Source organism: Mesoplodon densirostris, chromosome X, assembly GCF_025265405.1.
Source record: "Mesoplodon densirostris isolate mMesDen1 chromosome X, mMesDen1 primary haplotype, whole genome shotgun sequence".
Lineage (NCBI taxonomy): Eukaryota > Metazoa > Chordata > Mammalia > Artiodactyla > Ziphiidae > Mesoplodon > Mesoplodon densirostris.
In genome coordinates, this window is record NC_082681.1 from 73,390,960 (window position 1) to 73,413,145 (window position 22,186).

Here is a 22,186-nt window from a genome sequence, read left to right on the forward strand (position 1 = left end):
GTAAGCATGCATGCCCTTTGCTTTGGAGGGAGACTCTGTTACTATCTTCTAAGGATGTACAAACATCCTTGAGAAGATCATCCAGAAAAAGGCAGTCAGTGCCTCTGCTCACAAGACATGCATAAACATGAGAAACTGTTTTCCAACACAGGACTTCTCATAGACTTCAACATGCTGAAATGTGTTATTCCTTCCATTCTAATACTGAGCTGTAATATGCAGAACTTCCCCAATTATTGGACCACTTAATGGAGCATTTTAGTTATATTCTATGGAACACATTTTTGGAAATAGTGGCATATAGACTAAAGCCAAAATTCCTTAGTCCTCCTCACTTCATGCCCTCTTTACTCCAAACACATAACCACCTTTTCCATAATTATATTATGTCTTTGTTTTATTTCAACATTGTTGATCCTTTCCTACAACATAAAGTATCTTTTCTCCCTTGCTCCCTTTCTTTCCACTTTCAAAGTTCTGTTTACCCTTTAAGCCTCATTTCAGATATTCCCCTGAAGCCTTTTCAAATCCTCAAATGTGAGTCAACCCTTTTCTTGTATTGTCACACTACTTTCCTTATATTTCTATTATATATCTATATATATCCAGATTCTATCTTAGAGTAGAATTAACCCTAGAGTTGTTTGACAGTCCCTCTTAGAATATACTTACTTATGGGCAGAGCCAACATCCTGTAGCCATTAGTGCTAAGCACATAATAGATGTTCAGTAAATGTCAAACGGATGGATTAATGTTCCATTTTACAGTATGTCATCATGCTGGTCATATTCTAGTCTCACACAGCTCTATAAATCAAAATCAGTATATTCATAAAACATGCTATAGCCTAAAAGGTTAGTGCATTTAGGCCTTTTTAGACCAAAGGAAACAATTTCTAAAGTTTAAGAAACTGCTTTCTCATTCTCTACTATTAAAGCAAGGACTGTTTTGGAAATTAAAAATTGTAATTCCATTTATTTTAACAAGATACACGTAAAGAATTTCTGTTAGTGATTTGTAAAGGTACAAAACCAATTTTCTTCTATGTCAAATACCTTTTAATATCAATGTCCATTTTAGAGCTATATTTAGAGTTAGTGGTATAAGGATGGCAGTGTGTCCATCTGTGGAAGAAATTCAAACCTTTCTCCAAAGAACAATGTCATAACAGTATACAAAAGTTAAGCATGGATAAAAAGTGGTACCTACCAAAAACAGTACATCTTATTTTGGTTCTTGAACATCTAAGGATTTTCAAAGCCTACAAGACTTTAAAAAATGTTTTAATTGTGAGGAAATAGGCATAACATGAAATGTACTATCTTAACCATTCTTAAATGTGGTTCAGTAGTGTTCAGTACATTCAGGTTGTTGTACAACCAACCTCCAGAACTCTTTTCACCTCATAAAACTGGAACTCTTTACACATTAAATAATTCCTTATTCCCTCTTCCTCCAGCTCCTGGCAACTATCATTCTACTTTGTCTCTATGAATTTGACTACTGTCGGTACCTCATATGAGTGGAATCATACAGTATTTGTCTTTTTGTGACTGGCTTATTTCACTTAGGATAATGTCCTCAAAGTTTATCCATGTTGTAGCATGCATCAAAATTTCCTTGCTTCTTAAGGCTGAATAATGTTGCACTGTATGCATATACCACATTTTATTTATCCATTCATCTGTTGATGGACACTTGGGTTGCTTCCACCTTTTGGCTATTGTGAATAATGCTGCTATCAACATAGGTATACAAATATCTCTTCAAGACCCTGCTTTCAGTTGTTTTACATTTATACCCAGAAGTAGAATTCCTGGATCATATGGTAGTTCCATTTTTTATTATTTTTAGTAGCTTCCATATTGTTTTCCATAGTGGCTGCACCATTTTGCATTATTTTTGATTTTTTGATAGTAGTTGTCCTAATGAGTGTGAGATGGTGTCTCATTGTGGTTTTGACTTGTAATTCTTTAATGATTAGTGATGTAGAACATCTTTTCATGTGCTTGTTGGCAATTTGTATATCTTTTTTGAGAAATGTCTATCCATATCCTTTGCCCAGTTTTTAATGTTTGTTTTTTAGTTATAGGAGTTCTTTATGTATTCTGGATATTAGCCCCTTATCAGACATATGATTTGTAGATATTTCTCCCATTCCATTGATTGCTTTTTCACTCTGTTGATTATGTCTGTAGCCTACAAGATATTTTTACAGAGCTGATTTGGTATAAAGATGTTATACTAGTAATCATGGAAATACAAATTACAATAATGGTGATACACAATGTTCATCCATTAGATCAGCTTTTGGCAAGAATGTGGGGAAACAGATACTTTCCTATGTCTTTGGGTAGGAGTGTAAATTGGTACAGCCACTTCTGAAGGCGAGTTGGCTCTATCCATTTTAATTTAAGATGTTTCTGCCCTATGAACTAATTATTCCGTTTCTAGAGAAACACTCTCAGATGTATACAGGGAGATATGTACATGGCTGTTCATTACAACATCATTTTTAATTGTAAAAAAAGGGGAAAAAAGAACTAAAATACCAATAATAGCATAATTACTTAATAAACTGTGAGAGTGAGGTCTCTCTCTATATATATATGTGTGTGTATATATATATATATACATATATATATATACATACATATATATATATATATATATATATATATATATATATATATATATATATATACTGTCATGGATAAATCTCTCAAACTTGGTTGAATAATAAAAAGCAAATTGCAGAATATTACAGTTAATGTGATACCATTTTTGTTAAAATAAGGCACACACAAAGCAATATTATATGTTTTCTGTTGGTACATACACATGTATATGAATAAATTCAGAAAGGTCTAGAAATGGTAATAGTGGCTGCCAGAATGGACTGGAGTTGGTCTTCATAACCCTGTAATTTTTTATTTCATAAGGAAATGGATTTCATATATTACCTAGTTCTTTTAGATGCATATGTATATTTTAAATCCAAAGGAGGTACAATAGTCCCCTCTATCCACAGGGGATACATTCTAAGACCCTGAAACTGCAGACAGTACCGAACCCTATATGTAACTGTATTTTTTCTTATACATGCATACATACATACATACCTATGATAAAGTTTAATTTATAAATTAGTACAGTAAGAGATTAGCAACAATAATAATAAAATGGAAGAATTAAAACAATATACTGTAATAAATTTATGTGAATGTGGTCTCTCTCAAAATATTTTGTTGTACCAATTTATCTTTTCTATCTTACCTTTTGTATCTTAATTAAACACTTATCACTTACTGTGGCTGTAATTTTTGCAGTTGAGGTGGAACACCAAAGTCAGCATGAATTTATCTTCCTTCTTCACAATTTCATGAAGATTCACTCTTACCATAGGTCTTAGCAACCTCAGCACATGATTTTTTTTCTTTCCTTATTAAGTTGAGAACTTTCACCTTTTCACTTAAAGGAAGCACTTTACAGCTTCTCTTTGGGATATCTGAATTGCCAGCATCACTACTCTTGTGTTTGGGGCCATTATTAAGTAAAATAAGGGTTACTTGAACATAAACATTGTGGTACCACGACAGTTGATCTGATAACCAACACTAAGTGACTAATGGATGGGATATGCTGGACAAAGGGGTGATTCACATCCTGGGTGGTATGGCGAGAGATTTCATCACACGGCTAAGAATGGCTGCAATTTAAAATTTTTGAATTGTTTATTTCTGGAATTTTCTGTTTAGTATTTTCAGACTGCAGTTGCCCATGGGTAACTGAAACTCTGGAAAGTGAAACTGCAGACAAGTGGGAACTGCTATATAGCTAAACAAATACTGAAGAGTTTGGCCTAAAGTTTGGGCAGCAGTTTGGTGGCATGAACACTATCCAGGGTGTTTCTTAAGTTTTGCAAACTCAAATTGAATTTTTAACAGTGTAGCCAGAACTTATCTAGCTCTGCAGACTTTGTATATACTCACCAAACCATAAAAATCCATGGACATTGGTAACCAAAGACCTAATCTTTTAATTCACCAATTCGCCATATTTTACTGCCAAGGAGACCAAAATAATCATGTCCACTATCGGTATACTCTCTCCCCTTATGAGAATATCTAAAAATATTTCTGTTAGAAGGGTTACTGTAATAAGTATAGAATCAAAGCAAGGGAGTGGGTTATTTTATTGGTTGATGTCTTAAGTTATAATTGTTTTATACAAGCCAATCTCCATTAAAGGGTTACCTGCTGAGGGGACCTGAATGCTTGCATCTGTTGGTCAACATCTTTTCCCTGGACTTAGACTTTTTATTTTCCACAAGTATAGTTATATCACACCAGGAAAGATATAATGCAGATGAGTAGGTCATAGATTCTTTACCTTAGCAATTCCAGTGTTATCTTCTTAAGAGTACCATGGTCTCATGACAGAGAACAGAGAAATGTGATGCTTATCACTAAACATTTATGAACCTTTTAGAATTGACTATTTCTCATATTGGTTATCATTTCGTATTGGTTTTCACTACAATAGAGCACTCTCTTATCCTGATCTTGTTTCCTCCAAATTGAGAATGTGCTCTAGGGGACTTCCCTGGCGGTCCAGTGGTTAAGACACTGCATTTCCACTGCAGGGGGTGCAGGTTCCATCCCTGGTCAGGGAACTAAGGTCCCACGTGTCACGGCCAAAAAAAAATAGAGAGTGTGCTCTATTTGGAGCTTACCTAAGCTACACGAGACAATTTTAGTTCTCATAAATGTATTATGTTTTGCATAATCTCTGAACAGATTAAAGTGATTGCGGTATGGGAAATTTTCCATTCTAAAGGAGAAAAATGTTGGTTTCTTAGCTAGGAATTTATATTTGGTAAGTAAAGTGTACTAGTTAAGGTCACAAGCACCCTTCGGTTTGAATCCTGTCTCCATCACTTACCACTTTCCTTAGGCAAATCACTTAACCTACCTAAACCTGTGCTTCCTCATCTTTGTAAAATGCCTAAATTTCAAGATAATATTTGCTGTTAAGATTATTTTCTTGGTAGTTTATATTTTCATGCAATACTTTTTATTCAGCTAAACATGAATTCAGCTCCAACTTTCATCAACTTTCCTGCAAAAGGGAAACCCAAACGGGGTGATACATATGAGTTGCAGGTGCGTGGATTTTCAGCTGAGCAGATTGCCCGGTGGATTGCTGACAGAACTGATGTCAATGTAAGTTTCCTTGCTTTGTACAGTAGAAAGTTACTTTGTCATTATCCACTTTGAATCTTTCTGGGACGTCCTAATTGGTCTTATCCCCATATCACTGAGGTAGTGATAGTTTGTCAGTCCCTTCATAAGTAGCATTTAACAGAATCATTCTGATGAAAGACTGACATTACAAAACATCCTTTATTACGTAGTCAATTCAGCATGGAAACCACTCTTTTGTCCTTGTTAAGTCCACAGACTATCTAGTTGTACTTGGCAAATTCTTCTTAATCTAAAAGATGTTATGTTGTGAAAAAAAAGTCTTTCAAAAAGCAAAAATAAATAAATAGATAAATAAAAGATGTTATGTTGTGGTTAAAGAGAATATTGTATCCATCCCATTTTAGGGTACATTGTAGACTTTTTCATTAGGATGAAAAGAAAAAGTGTAATTTTTCTTGAAAATGACCACACTAGTTTTGATTGCTTTCATTTCAAAGTGTTTTGAACTGTATAATTAATGGATAAATTTCATACTTTAAAGTGTTTTTCTCTCCTTTCCATTAGATTAGAGTAATTAGACCCCCAAATTATGCTGGTCCCCTTATGTTGGGATTGCTTTTGGCTGTTATTGGTGGACTTGTGTATCTTCGAAGAAGCAATATGGAATTTCTCTTTAATAAAACTGGATGGGCTTTTGCGGCTCTGGTAAGTGAATTTTAGAAGAAAAATTGCTTGAATAAAACTCCTAATATTACATTGTTAGGTGGCATTTTGTTTATTTCTTACCTGTGGGAAAATATTTTATATATTTTTATTGTATACCTTAAAATCAGTTTGTTTCCTTCATTATCTCATTAGGATGGCCAGAGCTTGAAGGAACTCATTGTACCCAGTTTTTATTCAACCTGAAAGGCTGTCACCCCTACGAAAATCTCCAGTTCTTTTGAAAATATTCTTCTAAAACACTTTTCAATATTCAATTTTAAACTTGTGTCAGTTTATTTATAATTTTAAAACACTGTTTTCCTTTCAAAGTAAATATTATTGATTCTTGTGATCCTTGCGATGAAATATAAGCCTTTTATCTTTTATCATTTATCTGAAAAAATTATTTCATATATTACTTGAGAGGGTGCACTTTTCATACACCTATGAGTCTAATCAAGGTGGGAACAGCTACACCACGTTATATGAGTATTTCATTACTTTTTGTTTCCTAGTGTTTTGTGCTTGCTATGACATCTGGTCAAATGTGGAACCATATAAGAGGACCACCATATGCTCATAAGAATCCCCACACAGGACATGTGGTAAGGGAAAGTCCAGGATTTCTTTTCATCTTATACTAAAGTTAACCTTAATTATTATTATCCTGTGAGATCAGTGCCAGCGTATGAATGAACTAAATTTAGTTTTGACTTTTCAATCTCTTTGTATTAATGAGCTTCAATTGCTAAAAAGCTGTGCAGTACTCTTAAAAGTGGGAAGTTCCTTATCCCATTTGGTAGTTCTTTTGAGTAAGCTGTCTAAGAATGAAAGTTAGCCTTCAACTAAATAGAATAATAGACGATCAAGTACTTGAACATCTATCCTTTCTAGGCACTGCACTAGGTATTACTAGGTATAGTGATAGGAAAAACGTAGTCCCTGTTTTCATGGAGTTTATTTTATTGTACCTCATGGTCTTCTACACTGAAAAACTAGTTTTCTCATATATTTTGTTGTTGAAAACATAGAGTACAGTGAATAAGTACAAATAATAAATAACACAGAAATAGCTTTCATTTTAATCAAACTTTTTACTGATGAATGCCACAGATCCAATGCTTACATACATCAGGTGAATTATTAATTTCATAGTGTTTGAAAGTAGTCAATTTTAGGATTAAATCACCGAAATTTAATGTATATTTAAAGATTAAATTTTGTCCTTTTTTTCCCCCAGAATTATATCCATGGAAGCAGCCAAGCCCAGTTTGTAGCTGAAACACACATTGTTCTTCTGTTTAGTATCCTCTTTACAATAAGTTCTTGGTGCCACATTTTAATTTGTCTGTTTTCTCACATTGTACAGCATTTGGTTGAGGCTTCTCTCTTATTAGTGCAAGTCATAATATCTTTGGAATCATATTACTGTGTCATCTGTCTTAGCCTGATCAGCTAAAGACCACCAGGGACAAACCTGCAAGTCTGATAAAGCCAAGTTTATTGGATCATTGCTACAAAGGAGACTACAAATCAGAGGGACCATGGGATATCTTACCTAAGGAAAGACAGAGTTGTTATAGGATTTAAGGAAAGGTGGAGCTTAGATGAAATGTAAATGAAGCAATGTTTTGATGAGCTCAAAGCAAAGCCAGGCTAAGTGTAAAGGGATCAGAATCAGGTCTGGACTGTGAAGTGGACCCAGGGTTCTGTTTCCTGGAAACTACACCGTTCAGATAAATTTGGGAATTTGTCTTCAGAAACTCCTTTTTTTAAAAAAATTAAATTTATTTATTTATTTTTGTCTGCGTTGGGTCTTCGTTGCTGCATGCAGGCTTTCTCTAGTTGTGGCAAGCGGGGCTACTGTTTGTTGCAGTGCGCTGACTTCTCGTTGTGGTAGCTTCTCTTGTTGCAGAGCACAGGCTCTAGGCGTGTGGGCTTCAGTAGTTGTGGCACATGGGCTCAATAGTTGTGGCTCGTAGACTTAGTTGCTCTGCAGCATGTGGGATCTTCCCAGACCGGGGCTCAAACCCGTGCCCCCTGCATTGGCAGGTGGATTCTTAACCACTGCACCACCAGGGAAACCCAGAAACTCCTTTTTTAAAGCTCTGTACTTTGGTTGTAAATTGAGGCTACTTAGAAATTGTACTTGTAAATTGAGTAACTTAGATCCTCCAGTCAAGAATGGAATGTTTCCTTCTTACTGATATAATTTGAATCAGTCTACGAGTTTAGAGAACAAGGTTCCTCGTTGAGTAAGAAAACTGTAGTTACTCAAAGACAGGGTTTATTTTGACATTTTACAGCTGCAGCATGTCCTAGGGAGAAATATTATTTCCTGTAAACTGTGCAGCTACTTTATATGTGTGTTGGCCCATCCTCTCGAATGGCAGATTTTTACTTTCTCACATCTGAAAATTGATGTCTCTGTAAGCTGCAGAATAGATAGCAGTGATATCAGATAGGTAGCAGTCTACATTTCTTAGTATTACTGATCATAGTTTACCCACCTGAATGCATAATCAGTGACTCTGCGGAGCAAATCAACAAGGTGAATAAATGTAATGTTCCTAGAGTTGTGCTTCTCAGCCAAGGGGTCCTAACATTGACATACTGGAATCAATTGTAGCCCAGGCTGTTAGAGAATCTGCCCAGTGACTTGGTGGTAATGTCATTTGCCCTGCCTTGTCATCCCATCATCTAGATGACTAAGAGGAGTTCCATTTTTTATAGTTATAGACATACCTCACACACAATTTGGTTTTTTAATGTATTATAAGCATTTAATAAATTGTATATGGCCTTCAAAGTTACAAAAGTGCATGAGAATTACAGAGCAATAAGAAAACATTGGCAAGGAAAAGGAAAAATAGTCATCAATGTCTTTATAATGGATATATCATAATTCAATTATTCTCCTATTAGTGAATATTGGAAAGAATGTTTTCTTGGCTATAAAAATAATTGACAGCATTCCTTGGTGGTCCAGTGGTTAGGATTCCAGGCTTTCACTGCTGAGGGCCCAGGTTTGATCCCTGGTCAGGGAAATAAGATCCTGCAAGACACGCAGCACAGCCAAAAAAATAAATAAATAAATAAATAATTGGCATATCTCTGAATTTCCAGAAGTATGAAACAAAGTGTGTAAATCCGTCTATTGCTCTTCGTGTTTTGTCCAAAATATTTTCCAAAAGGTTTTTGCTTAAATTTAAGGGTAGGAGGGACTTCCCTGGCAGTCCAATGGTTAAAATTCTGTGCTTCTAGTGCAGGGGGTGTGGGTTCAATCCCTGGTCAGGGAACTAAGATCCCACATAGCACGCAGTGCGGCCCAAAATGAAAATGTGGGGGGGGGTGATTCCCTGGTGGCGCAGTGGTTGAGAGTCCACCTGCCGATGCAGGGTACACAGGTTCGTGCCCTGGTCCGGGAAGATCCCACATGCCGCGGAGCGGCTGGGCCTGTGAGCCATGGCCGCTGAGCCTGCGCGTCTGGAGCCTGTGCTCCACAATGGGAGAGGCCACAACAGTGAGAGGCCCACATACCGAAAAAAAAAAAAAAGGCGAGGGGGTAGGGAGGTTTGCTTCCAGAAATATATATGTGCCCTGCTTTCCCTGGCAAGTCCTAACCATCGTTATGTATTATTTTTTTAAACTGCTAATTCAGTAAGCAAAGAAATTGTTTAAACATAGCTTGGGCAATAATAATCAAAGTAACAAACATTTTCCCACAATTCTATGCTTATGCTTAATGTTATACAAATATCTTTGCCTTCATCATATATAATGTACTTTCTTCTACTGGCTCTTCTATTTTTTTATTGAAGTATAGTTGATTTACAATATTTGTGTTAGTTTCAGGTGTACAACATACTGATTCAGTTTTTTTTCAGATTATATTCCATTATAGGTTATTACAAGATATTGAATATAATTACCTGTGCTATACAGTAAATCCTTGTTGCTTATCTATTTTATGTATAGTAGTTTGTGTTTGTTAATCCCATAACCCTAATTTGTCCCTCCCTCCCTCTCCCCTTTCATAATCATAAGTTTGTTTTCTATGTCTACGAGTCTGTTTCTGTTTCGTACATAGATTCATATATATTGGGTTGGCCAAAAAGTGCCTTCGGTTTTTAAGTAAAAATAAAAGACATTTTTCATTTTCACCAAGAACTTGATTGAACAACGTCTTCACCCATTTGTTCCACTACTTTCTGCCATTTTTCAGACAACTTCATAATTCCATCCTCCCAAAACTTCTTATCTTTTTTTTACAACTTTATTGGAGTATAATTGCTTCACAATGGTGTATTAGTTTCTGCTTTATAACAAAGTGAATCAGTTATACATATACATCTGTTCCCATATCCCTTCCCTCTTGCATCTCCCTCCCTCCCACCCTCCCTATCCCACCCCTCCAGGCGGTCACAAAGCACTGAGCTGATCTCCCTGTGCTATGCTGCTGCTTCCCACTAGCTATCTACCTTACGTTTGGTAGTGTATATATGTCCATGTCTCTCTCTCGCTTTGTCACACCTTACCCTTCCCCCTTCCCATATCCTCAAGTCCATGCTCTAGTAGGTCTGTGTCTTTATTTCTGTTTTACCCCTAGGTTCTTCATGACATTTTTTTTCTTAAATTCCATATATATGTGTTAGCATATGGTATTTGTCTTTCTCTTTCTGACTTACTTCACTCTGTATGACAAAGAACTGTTCCAGGTGCCTTTTACAGTCTTCTAGGGAATTGAAATTTTTTCCATTAAGATAATTTTGTAAAGACCGAAATAAATGGAAATCCGAAGGTGCAATGTCTGGTGAATACGGAGGATGAATCAGAACTTCCCAGCCAAATTGTAACACTTTTTGCCTGGTCATCAAAGAAACATGCAGTCTAGCGTTATCCTGATGGAAGATTATGCATTTTCTGTTGACTAATTCTGGACGCTTTTCATCGAGTTCCGCTTTCAGTTGGTCTAATTGGGAGCAGTACTTGTTGGAATTAATCGTTTGGTTTTCCGGAAGGAGCTCATAATAGAGGACTCCCTTCCAATCCCACCATATACACAACATCACCTTCTTTGGATGAAGACTGGTCTTTGGTGTGGTTGGTGGTGGATCATTTCGCTTGACCCACGATCTCTTCTGTTCCACATTGTTGTACAGTGTACACTTTTCATTGCCTGTCACAATTTGTTTTAAAGATGGAACGTTTTCATTACTTTTCAGTAGAAGATCACATGTGGAAATACGGTCAAGAAGGTTTTTTTTTTTTTTTTTTGCTTAACTTATGTGGAACCCGAACATCAAAGTGATTCATGTAACCAAGCTGGTGCAAATGATTTTCAGCACTTGTTTTGGATATTTTGAGTATGTCGGCTATCTCCCACGTGGTATAACGTTGATTGTTCTCAATTAACGTCTCAATTCGATTGCTATCAACTTCAACTGGTCTACCCGACCATGGCACATGGTCCAGTGATAAATCTCCAGCATGAAACTTTGCGAACCACATTTTTTGTTTTTATAAATTTATTTATTTTATTTTTGGCTGCATTGGGTGTTTGTTGCTGCACGTGGGCTTTCTCTAGTTGCAGCGAGTGGGGCTACTCTTCATTGCGCTGCACATGCTTCTCATTGAGGTGGCTTCTCATTGCAGAGCATGGGCTCTAGGGCGCACGGGCTCAGTAGTTGTGGCTTGTGGGCTCTAGAGCACAGGCTCAGTAGTTGTGGTACACAGGCTTAGTTGCTCTGTGGCATGTGGGATCTTCCCGGACCAGGGCTCGAACTCGTGTCCCCTGCATTGGCAGGTGGATTCTTAACCACTGCACCACCAAGGAAGCCCCGCAAACCACTTTTGACATGTTTGATCAGTCACAGCACCTTCTCCATACACTGCACAAACCGTTTTTTGCATTTCAGTTGCGTTTTTACCTTTCTTGAAATAATAAAGCATACTATGCTGAAAATGCTGCTATTTCCCCCCATCTTCAATATTAAAATGGCTACACAAAAATTCACCAATTTTGATAAGTTTTTTTTAAATGCACGCTGATATGACAGCTGTTACATACAGTCTAACAAAATTGTTTCAAATGAAGTTAAAGACAACTAAGTGCTACTAGAGCCATCTTACGGAAAAAACCAAACGAACCTTTCGGCCTACCCTATATATATTCATTTATATGCATATACTCCCCTCCCCCACATTTTTTGATTTTGATGTTGTGTTTTACATCTTCATGCTTAACCTTTTACTGTTTATTGTAGTTACAGTCACTTTAAAAAATTTTTAAATTGTCTTAAATCTATGTACTGGTTTATTTAAGTGATCTTAAACCCTTTATATTTGCCTTTCCTCTTGTGGTTTTCCCTTTCCTATAGATCCTTGCTTCTTTTCTATTTAGAGAAGACACTTCAATATTTCTTTTAGGGTAGGTTTAGTATTGCTGAATTCTTTTAGTTTTTACTTGTCTGAGAAATTGTTTCTCTCTCCTTCTATTCTAAATGATAATCTTGCTGGCTATCCTGATTTCAGGTTTTTCCCTTACAGGACTTTGAATATATCATGCCACTCCCTTCTGGCCTGCAAAGTTTCTGCAGAGAAATCAGCTGATAGCCTTATGGAGGTTCCCTTGTAACTGACTGTTTTTCTCTTGCTGCATTTAGAATCCTTTCTTTATCTAGTTCCTTGTTATAATGATCTGCATTTCTATCAATAATCTTTCGTAATTCAGTTATTTTTATTACCACCTTTTTGAACTTGGGGTCTAGTAGACTGATGAGGTCTGTTTCATTATTTGTTTTCTCTGGGGATTTCTCTTGTTCTTTAATTGGGAGTAGTTCTTCTGCCTTTTCATTTTACTTAACATTCTCTGTCTCAATGATTTCAGGAGAAACAGTTATCTACTGTGGTCTTAAAGGGGTGTTTTTAAGTGGGAGCATCCCGGTGTAGACTGTGTGTGTCCAACGTTTTTGCTGCGAGGGTGGTTTTGGTGTGGATGCCAGCCACGTCTTTCCTCAGGGTGTGCTGGTCATTATCCCCTTGATGGGCATTTTGGTTGGTGTTGGAGTATCTAGAGACTATGCAGGATATGAGGTGGGCTTCCTCTCTGCTCCATGGCTATCCCTACCCTGTTAGGGGCAGGGTCTGCTCCCCAGTTCTTGGAATAGAAGTCCTGAGGGTCAGGTTCAATCAGGCTTCACTGCCCTTGAATGCGTGCCCTGCCCCAAAGGAGGGGATTGCTGAAGCAAGTGAGGCCTATGCAGTCACAGAGGACTTATGTGCTGCCTGTGTAGCTATCCACAGTTCCGCTCAGAAGCAGTACAAAGTTGCGTCCCTTTGCTGTGTTTGTCCCAGATCTAGTGCAAGGCTGTGGGGGTTGGAGCATTGTGGCTGCAGGAATTGAGGTGGCTGCACTGCCATGAGAGATCTGGGCTGCCTCTGTGGCAGTCTTCTCCCAGGACCTGTCAGCCCCATATCTAGAGCTAAGCTAGGGGCTGGAGTTGGCAGAGCCTAGGTGCCACTGTGATAGGAACAACTGTGTACACCTGGACCACACCCCAGGCCCTCCAGGAAGTCTTTGCATAGCTAGATGAGTCCTCTCCCAGGGCCTGTCTTCCTGAGATTTCAGTGCTTAGCTGCTGCATGTTCTTGTGGTACCACCCTAGGCAACCTGGTCTGTCTCTGCATAGCTAGACCAAGTCTTTGCCCAGATCTCGCGCCAGGCTGTAGGGTGGAGCGAGCACAGCTGGGGTGTCCGCCCTTTCAGGTTGGGGTTGTGGTGTGGTGACAGACATCAGTGCAGGGCTTACTCGGCCCTGATGGTTAGCAAGCCATCACTCGTGTGCTCCTTGCAAGTAGAGTCTAAGCTTCTGTAGCCCTTTTGTCTGTCCCAGCAAATTTCCTAGCAGGCAAGGACTGGGATGCCCAGATTGTGACATGACCTGCTCGCTCCCCAGGGTGAGGATCTGCCCATGCCGACCTTCTCTTCCTTACAGATCCCTCCAGGAGGGGTAGGTCCTGACCCGACGCCTTTTTTTTTTTTCCTGACCTACCCGGTTAAATGGAGATCTTCCTTTCAGTTTTGGTTGTATAGGATTTCTTCTGCCAGTGTCCAGTTATGTTTCCATAAGAATTATTCCACATTTAGATGTTTTTTGATATGTTTGTTGTGGGAGGTGAGCTCACATCCTCCTACTCCGCCATCTTGAACCCCAAACCTACTAGCTCGTTTATTTCTTTTATTTAATTTTTTTAATTTAATTTTTTTCAATTTATCTTTGGCTGTGTTGGGTCTTCGTTGCTGCATGCAGGCTTTCTCTAGTTGCGGCGAGCAGAGGCTACTCTTCATTGCGGTGCAGGGGCTTCTCGTTATTGTGGCTTCTCTTGTTGCAGGGCACGGGCTCTAAGTGTGTGGACTTCAGTAGTTGCAGCACATGGGCTCAGTAGTTGCGGCACGCAGGCCCTAGATGGCACGGGTTTCAGTAGTTGTGGCATGTGGGCTCAGTAGTTGTGGCTCGCGGGCTCTAGGGTGTGCGGGCTTCAGTAGTTGTGGTGCATGAGCTCTAGAGCACAGGCTCAGTAGTGGAGCACGGGCTTAGTTGCTCCATGGCATGTGGGATCTTCCCAGACCAGGGATCAAACCTGTGTCCCCTGCATTGGCAGGTGGATTCTTACCCACTGCACCAGCAGGGAAGTCCCCTTAGTAGCTCGTTTAATAGCCTAGTTCCTGTATGTTATGGAATACCACCTCCTCTGTTTTCTATTTAGTTCTCTCAGGGTAACATGTCATCATGATTATGTAATTATTTATTGTTTGTATCCCCCCACTAGAGTGTAAACTTGTCCAAGGAATGGTCTGTATTTCCTCTAACTTTGTGTCTCCAACTAATAGTGCCTCCCTATAAGAGGCAGTAAAAGTATAATAGTAAAAGTTTAAAGAGTCTATAAATGAAATGAAACAATACATATGGAAGTGCATCATAGCTCTTGATAGCTGGACCTTGGTGGTATACTGTAAGATGGAAAGCTCATAGACCATGATACAGAAGCAAACCATTCCAAAAACAAAAGTCTCAACCATTAATCAGAGTACCTATAGCCAAAGCCTATAGAAATGATCAGTCTTTATGCTTACATGCATACAAAGAACCCCAGTAAGAAAAAAAAATAATCACTGGAGAAGACAACTTGGCTAAGAAACAAAAAAACATGAATGAGTTTATGTCCCTTTCTGTATAATTATACCCACATGAGGTAGCATACAATGTGCATGTGTATATGCATAATTAATATGAGCATTTTAAACTGCTGTTTGTATTCACCAAACTGCAGGGTGAATCTCTCTTTTCTACTAGGACACATTCTATTTGTTTCAAAATGTGATTTTTCTTATTTTACTGTTCTGCCATGCCATGTGTCACCTTTTGCACGAGTAAGTCTATTTTGTATTTATATAGCGTCTATATTAAGCTGAATAAAAGTGAGGTTATGGCTCGCAGGATTTTCTCTTTTTATTAGAATAGGACAACTTAGGTAGTTTAGTAGTAATTTGTGCTTTAAAGGTTAATTGTTGAAATTCTGGAAAATTTTGATAAGTTATTTTTCAAATAAAAATTAGTTGCTATTCTTTAAATGGTGTACATTTCAAGTGTGTTCTTTTTTGGAGGGTGGTTGAAATATTCAAAATGGCTATTTAATTTTTTTTAAAATGTGTATGAGACTGGCGCAATAGTTGGAAGAATGTTCCAGAAGTTTATTTCAAAGTACAATTTTAGAGGAAAACTCATATTTCATCTATGAGTTTAAATATCAGTTTTAAATACTGATATCAGACAGTATTTAAAAACAAATATCAGACATTTGTTTAAAATATCAGCTTTTATTTGTGCAAATAAAGTAATTTTCTAACCTTAATTTTTTAAATTATATCTTCATAGTAAATAATTGTCATACTATGTAGACACCAGATTATGTAGTTATAATTTTTTGTAATTGAGAGTAGAAGGTTTATATATTTATTCATTCTATATTATTCTAGGAATATTAAAGTTGTATGTCATTTTTGTCTGTGTGAATTTCTCCTTAAACAATTTTTCTAAGATGGTGGGGTTACCTTAGGGATGGTGCTTTTATGTGAAGCTGCTACATCTGACATGGATATTGGAAAGCGAAAGAGTAAGTCATATCGTATGCCAAAATGTAGCAATTCTGCCTTTAATACAGAAAAAAGAATGTCCTTTTAATCACTTCCCCTCTTAGTTATATTATTTTACTTCTTTACTCTTATAAAAATAATATGTGCTCATTGTAGAAAATGTGGGGGGAAATAGGAGAATGAAACATTTCGGGGGAGAATTACCCATTATTCCACCATTGAAAAGCTAATAATTTTAACATAATATAAGTTCCTTCCATTTGTAAAAACATCTTTTCAACTGTATGTATAATACTTTGAATCTTATACCACCCCTTTTTAACCAGAGTTAAAATATTTCACTAATACTTTCCCATACATAATTTTTAATTTATAGTCTATACTGTAATTTACTTAACCATTCTGATTTTAAGTGTTTACTTTTTTCCTAACTTTCATTATAATACTTATTTAGTGACTATTATGGTGCATATTAAACTTTATCCTCTTTCATATTAATTCCTTAAAGTAGAATGACTGTGTGGTACTGTGTATGAGTATTTTCAATTATCTTGATGTTTTAAGCTGACGATGCCGAATTCTTTCCCCAAATGTTTTAATAATTTAGACTCCTACCAGTGGTATTTCAGAATGCTTGTTTCACTGTAACTTTATCAACATTAGATAACCTCATTAAAAATGTGTATGTGTATATTTGCTAATCAGATCAGGGGGAAGTACATTATTTTGTACTTCTTTGGTTATTCGTATAGTTGAATATTTTCTTAGATGTTTATTAGCTGTTTGTGTTTTCCCTTCTGTAAAATGTCTTTTTGTCTTTTGCCATTTATGTATTAGAGTCTTATTCCTTTTCCTATTGGTTTGCATAGACTTTTTATATATTAGAATATTCACACACTGATATTTGTTACAAAGAAATGCAAACAATGTAATTTAATTTACTTAACATGAAATCAAAGAGTTTTCTTTTTATGGTTAAAGAGTTAAATGTCATCAAAATTAACCTAGGTTAATAAATCTATTTACTTTTTCTTCTAGAAAAAAGATGATGGCATTGGATTTTAAATTTGGGAGATACGTATTTTGCTGAATTGAAATGACTTATTACATATTAGAAAAATAGAACTAATGTAACAATTTTTTATCCAGTCAATATACATCCTTTCATTCCTGACTTTTGAAAAACTGCCTATTTCATTATTCATTATTGGGGAAAGGCCATCTGGGTACTACACTGCTGGCATGAATTTAAATTGTAAAACATTTTGGTGACGTATATTAAAATAGTCACAATTTGGTCTACTTCCAAGATTCTAACTTAATGAAATAGTCACAAATAGTAATAATAAATATTTCTTTAGCGCCTATTATGTACCAAGAACTACCTGAAGCACTCTTAGATACGTGAAAAAAGTGGAGTACAAATATATATTCAGAGTGAAACTGTATATATACATATATGTGTGCATTTGATTAGGGAAAAAAAAAGACTTCTCCAAAGAGCATGTGTTAATACTCAGAAAAAATATATTTGACATTTACATTTTGGCCCCTAATCATATTGTTTGAAAATTTTAAAAGGAAAAAGAATTATTCTCTTAAGTATACAAAACTAAAAGTTGTTTTTAATATCGGCCAATAAATATGGAGCTCCAGTTTCCCTGGAGCTTCCATTGCTGTAGCACACATGCTTTCCCACACCCCTCCTTCTGTGCTTCTTAGCCAGTCTTAGTCGAGGGACTGACTCAAAGAGCCTCATGTTATGGGAATCATACTTGATCATTGTAGGGTCAGCATCTAGAGTTAAGGTTGGTAACTGCTATGCTAAACATGGTTTAGCATGTGGGATTAATGGAGAGAGCTATGAATTTAGGGCTAGGAATCTGGGCAGGTTTTTTCCCCTCATAATTCAAATGAGGAATCCATGTTGAAGGAGTTCTTCATACAAGCAGTGTAGTTACCGGTGAATGAATAAAATACTTTCAAGTAAGGCTTTCACAATGATATTGCCAGATGTCTTTAAGTGAGTATTTATCAATAATAAATAAGACCATACTAAGAATTTGAAAGAAGTTTAATAAGTGAGTGAGCTATTTTCTTGTCAGTCATAAAACAGTGTATTTAACACTAAATTCTTGACTGATGGCTTTAATGAAATTCATTATTTCATACAATTAAATTACACAAGTATGTAAATGGAACTATTATATTGTAATGGAGCAAATTAAAGGAGAAGGCAGACTGCTGAAGATACAAGAATGGGGATGAAATTTGTTGTACAGTTTAGATTTACCAGTAAACTAAAGCCCTTGCTTTTTACTCTTAGAAGTATAGCCTACAAGTTATGCTTTTGTTCTTTATTATGCTTAACATGCTCATTTTACTCTCCTTTTATTTTTCTGCAGTAATGTGTGTGGCTGGTATTGGACTCGTTGTATTATTCTTCAGTTGGATGCTCTCTATTTTCAGATCTAAATATCATGGATATCCATATAGGTATGATTATTTTTCATTTATATAGTGATTATCTATACTTACAATGATTAGAGTTGATGTTGCTTTATAATTTTTTTGACTGTATTGCCAAATTACTCTAGCTTCTAAAGCAAAGAGGTAGGCTTTAGTTTAGGTATGTTGCATGTAGAAATTAAAATAATTATGATACAATGAACAATAGCATGTGATTTCTCAGGAACATCATTCAGGGTTATTCTGACATCTCCTAATTTAACCTAGAAATCTATCAAACACATAATGATTAGGACATTTTATACCCTATCTACTCATACAGTTCCTTATCTGCATACTTTATGTGTTTTTTGGGACAGAATTATTTTTCTAATGTGTTTTAAAACTTCTCACTCTACTTTTCAGGCTCTTTAGCTGGCATAAACAGAACATTTGATTAGAATCCAGTTTGTAGAGTGTATAATAAGAAAGAGTGTTTAAGAAGGTCTAATTGGCTTGAAATGTTCATAGAGATCTCTAAGGCTCAGAGAAGACATTATTCTCCTGGTTATAAGTTATTGGTTTTATTCTGTTACTAGCCAAAATAAATGTACCAGTACACAATGGGGAATGTTGTGAGTTAGTTTTATAATCTGAGTGCCATTTACTATAATACCTATTCTTTGAATACAACATTGTCCTGTTGTATAACTGACTATGAACACTAAAGGTAAAGTATATCAAGTGATATTTTTGAGACACATTCATTCTTCGTATTTTTAACACAAGTTTTTAGTAGGTAATTTTGAAACACTTCCTGATCAGTTCATTATATTGTCACATTCCTAAATGCATTTTGATTAGTGAACAACTTAATCTTCTTTTGCATTTTCTGCAAACTTATTTAATTTTAAGACCAAAACCTACTAGAACTTTGATCCTTGACTTATAATCCTCTAGCTTTATACTTTTATTCTTCTGTGTATGTACATTTTAAAATAATTTATCCCCTCTGGAATACTAGCTGGGATGCAAGGGTAATCTTCTGCTCCCCAGAAGCTGGGACTTCTGTTACTTATTTGATCACCGTGGTTGATTCAGTTATTAATTTGTGTCTCCAGGAAATATTTTAATTCGAAGTTATTTCTATTACCTTTTCTCCTAAGACTACCTCAATATCTCAGTGTTTCTCACTTTTTGTGATTGATACTCAAAGTTTATTATACATGTACCCAAACGTTCTTTGATCTGAAAAAATCAAGATATTTAATAGAAGTAAAGACTACTTTTCTTTCAGAGACTAATAGATTGGTATATATTTTTGTTTCAGCTTTCTGATGAGTTAAAAAGGATTCCAGAGATATGTAGACACTGGAGTAATGGAAATTGAAAAATGAAAAACGTGTGTGTGAAAAGAAGAATGCAATTTGTGTATTTTGTATTACCTCTTTTTTTCAAGTGATTAAAATAGTTAATCATTTCACCAAAGAAGATGTATAGTGCCTTAAGAAGCAGTTTTCCATCAAAATCATGAATTATTTGGATATGATTCTCCTCTTAACCTTCCCTTCCCAGTAAACTTTGTGGAATATTTAATGTAGTGGAATTAAATATTAAAAAAATTTTAAACTACTACTTCATTTTAGTTACAACAAGGTTCAAAACTGCCTTAGTTAACTTTTGACCATCTGATTTTTTATTATCTTATCCACAGGTGTGGGGGGCAGTTCTGATAACAACATCAAGAATCCATTCTTAACTTTTCCATCTTTGCATGGATGTGTATACTTTGCACATCTTTCCTCTTGGGCAGAGAAATCATATGGCTATGTGTATTCTGAAAATGGAACACCATTCTTCAGAGTACATGTCTAGACTTTAGAAAAAAAGACTAGCCAGTCCTTCTCCATCTTTCCTCCTGAAATGCAGTGCAAACTATGCTTCTTGGTAGCTGTAGACATTAAGAAGTATCTCTAAATGCAGGATTATGATTTCTGCATGAGTGTGGTATTAACTACCTGTATTTAGAAAGATTTCAGGCTCATTCTGTCTCCCTAGTTCTCTTTTATTTAAGGTGGGCCCCTTTCTAATAAAAATGTAGCTTAGTGCTAAAATCAGTGTAAATTTTAAATGGTCTAAAACGTTTCTGCAAATTAGAGCTCATCACTTATTTCATTTGTACCTAAGAGAAAAATCTAGGTTCATCTGGTTAAGTTGATATCTGTATTACAGTTGCAACATATTTCATTAACCCTTGTGTTTAGGAAAAGGACTCCCCAGGATTGGGAAAATAAGATCATGAAATATTAAGCTGTTGCCTGTGAATAGAAAGTAAATGCTTCTTGAAAGCTGTTCTGTTTTTTGCTATTATTTTAGCCTTCATTTTCTCACTTTAAGTGGAGAACAAAGTAATCATTTGAAGAAGTTTTGGGTTTTATCTTTTTTTCTGTCAGTGAAAATAACCGTATGTGCTAACCAAATTTCTGTGAAGAATGAAAGTTGATGGTTATCATTAGATCTAGCTATAACCTCCCCCATAGTTATAAAGAGTATCCAGAAATGCCACTATTAATGGAAATATGAGAATTCTGATAATGAAAAAAATGTTTAATAAATCTTAGAAGTATTATTACATTAAAATAATACTGTGACTGCCTGCTACTATTTACCATCTAATAACTCTCCCGCGTGGTCTGGAAGTCTTATATAATAGAGGTTTGAAGAAAGAGATGGATATAATCGCCTAAGAAGAAATATTGTATGTGGGGGTTTTGTTTTTGTTTTTGTTAGTAGATTTGGTGGGTGAGGGGATATTTACTCTCTAGTGGAGCCTGTTTTTGTTACTCCACTGTAAATTGTTTGATTCTGGATTCCTTACCTGCTGTTCTTGTACTTGTCTCAGGCCAAGTAAAATTATGCTGTGATTCTTATGAGACTTGTATGAATATACCCTGATTTGTACATACTAACCAGGGGAATATTACTGCCATGTAAAATGTATAGCTCCAGATAATTTTCAACGATCATTGAAAGAATGACAGTTTTTTTGTATGTGTTTTTTCTCTTAAGAGCACATTCTTCTTCTTTAAGGAGAGAAGTTGCATTCTGGCTAAAATCTGTAGAAAGCAGGTTTACTACACTTAGAATAGTGTTACTTTTGTGGAAATGTTGAAATTAGCTTTCATCTGAAGTGCCTTAAGTAGACTCTTAATTAACTTTTCTAGTAATGGTTTAAATATTATTTGTTATGCATTTAAAAATAATATTTAAAATGACACATTGTAGTGGCAAAGATAACCAAATGTCTGGCTGTTTTCTTTTTGATCATATCAATAAACTTTTACAATCTAAATTCTGAGTTTCTGGTTAACAACTAAGGAGAGGTGGATTTAAAACACTAAACTAGAATTGTAATATTAGGACATACCATTTTGAAATTATAGCTAAATTTCTTATTGTCCTAATGACAGTGAATTTGATAGGCCAATTTACTTGGGTATTTCTGGACTGAGATACATTCTTCCAGGATTCCATACATTATCCTTCATTAATGCTGTCACCCATTAGATTAGTCAAAACAACCAAGATAAGTAAATGAATGACTATTTTCAATGGTTCATTACATTTTGCCCTAGTCAGTGAATGCTGTGACTAGGTAATTCCCTTTTG

General features: G+C 35.9%; 1 protein-coding gene across 1 annotated transcript in view; it reads left to right on the plus strand.

Annotated features, from left to right (window-relative positions):
* Positions 1-21,869, plus strand: part of MAGT1 (magnesium transporter 1) — a 48,901-nt gene extending 27,032 nt beyond the window's left edge. The window contains exons 4-10 of the mRNA XM_060087364.1: positions 5,086-5,226; positions 5,773-5,913; positions 6,429-6,518; positions 7,154-7,217; positions 16,015-16,089; positions 18,475-18,565; positions 19,848-21,869. Coding sequence (XP_059943347.1) covers positions 5,086-5,226; positions 5,773-5,913; positions 6,429-6,518; positions 7,154-7,217; positions 16,015-16,089; positions 18,475-18,565; positions 19,848-19,863 — 618 coding nt within the window. The 3' untranslated portion in view covers positions 19,864-21,869. The remainder of the gene's footprint in view (positions 1-5,085; positions 5,227-5,772; positions 5,914-6,428; positions 6,519-7,153; positions 7,218-16,014; positions 16,090-18,474; positions 18,566-19,847) is intronic.
* Positions 21,870-22,186: the final 317 nt, after the last annotated feature.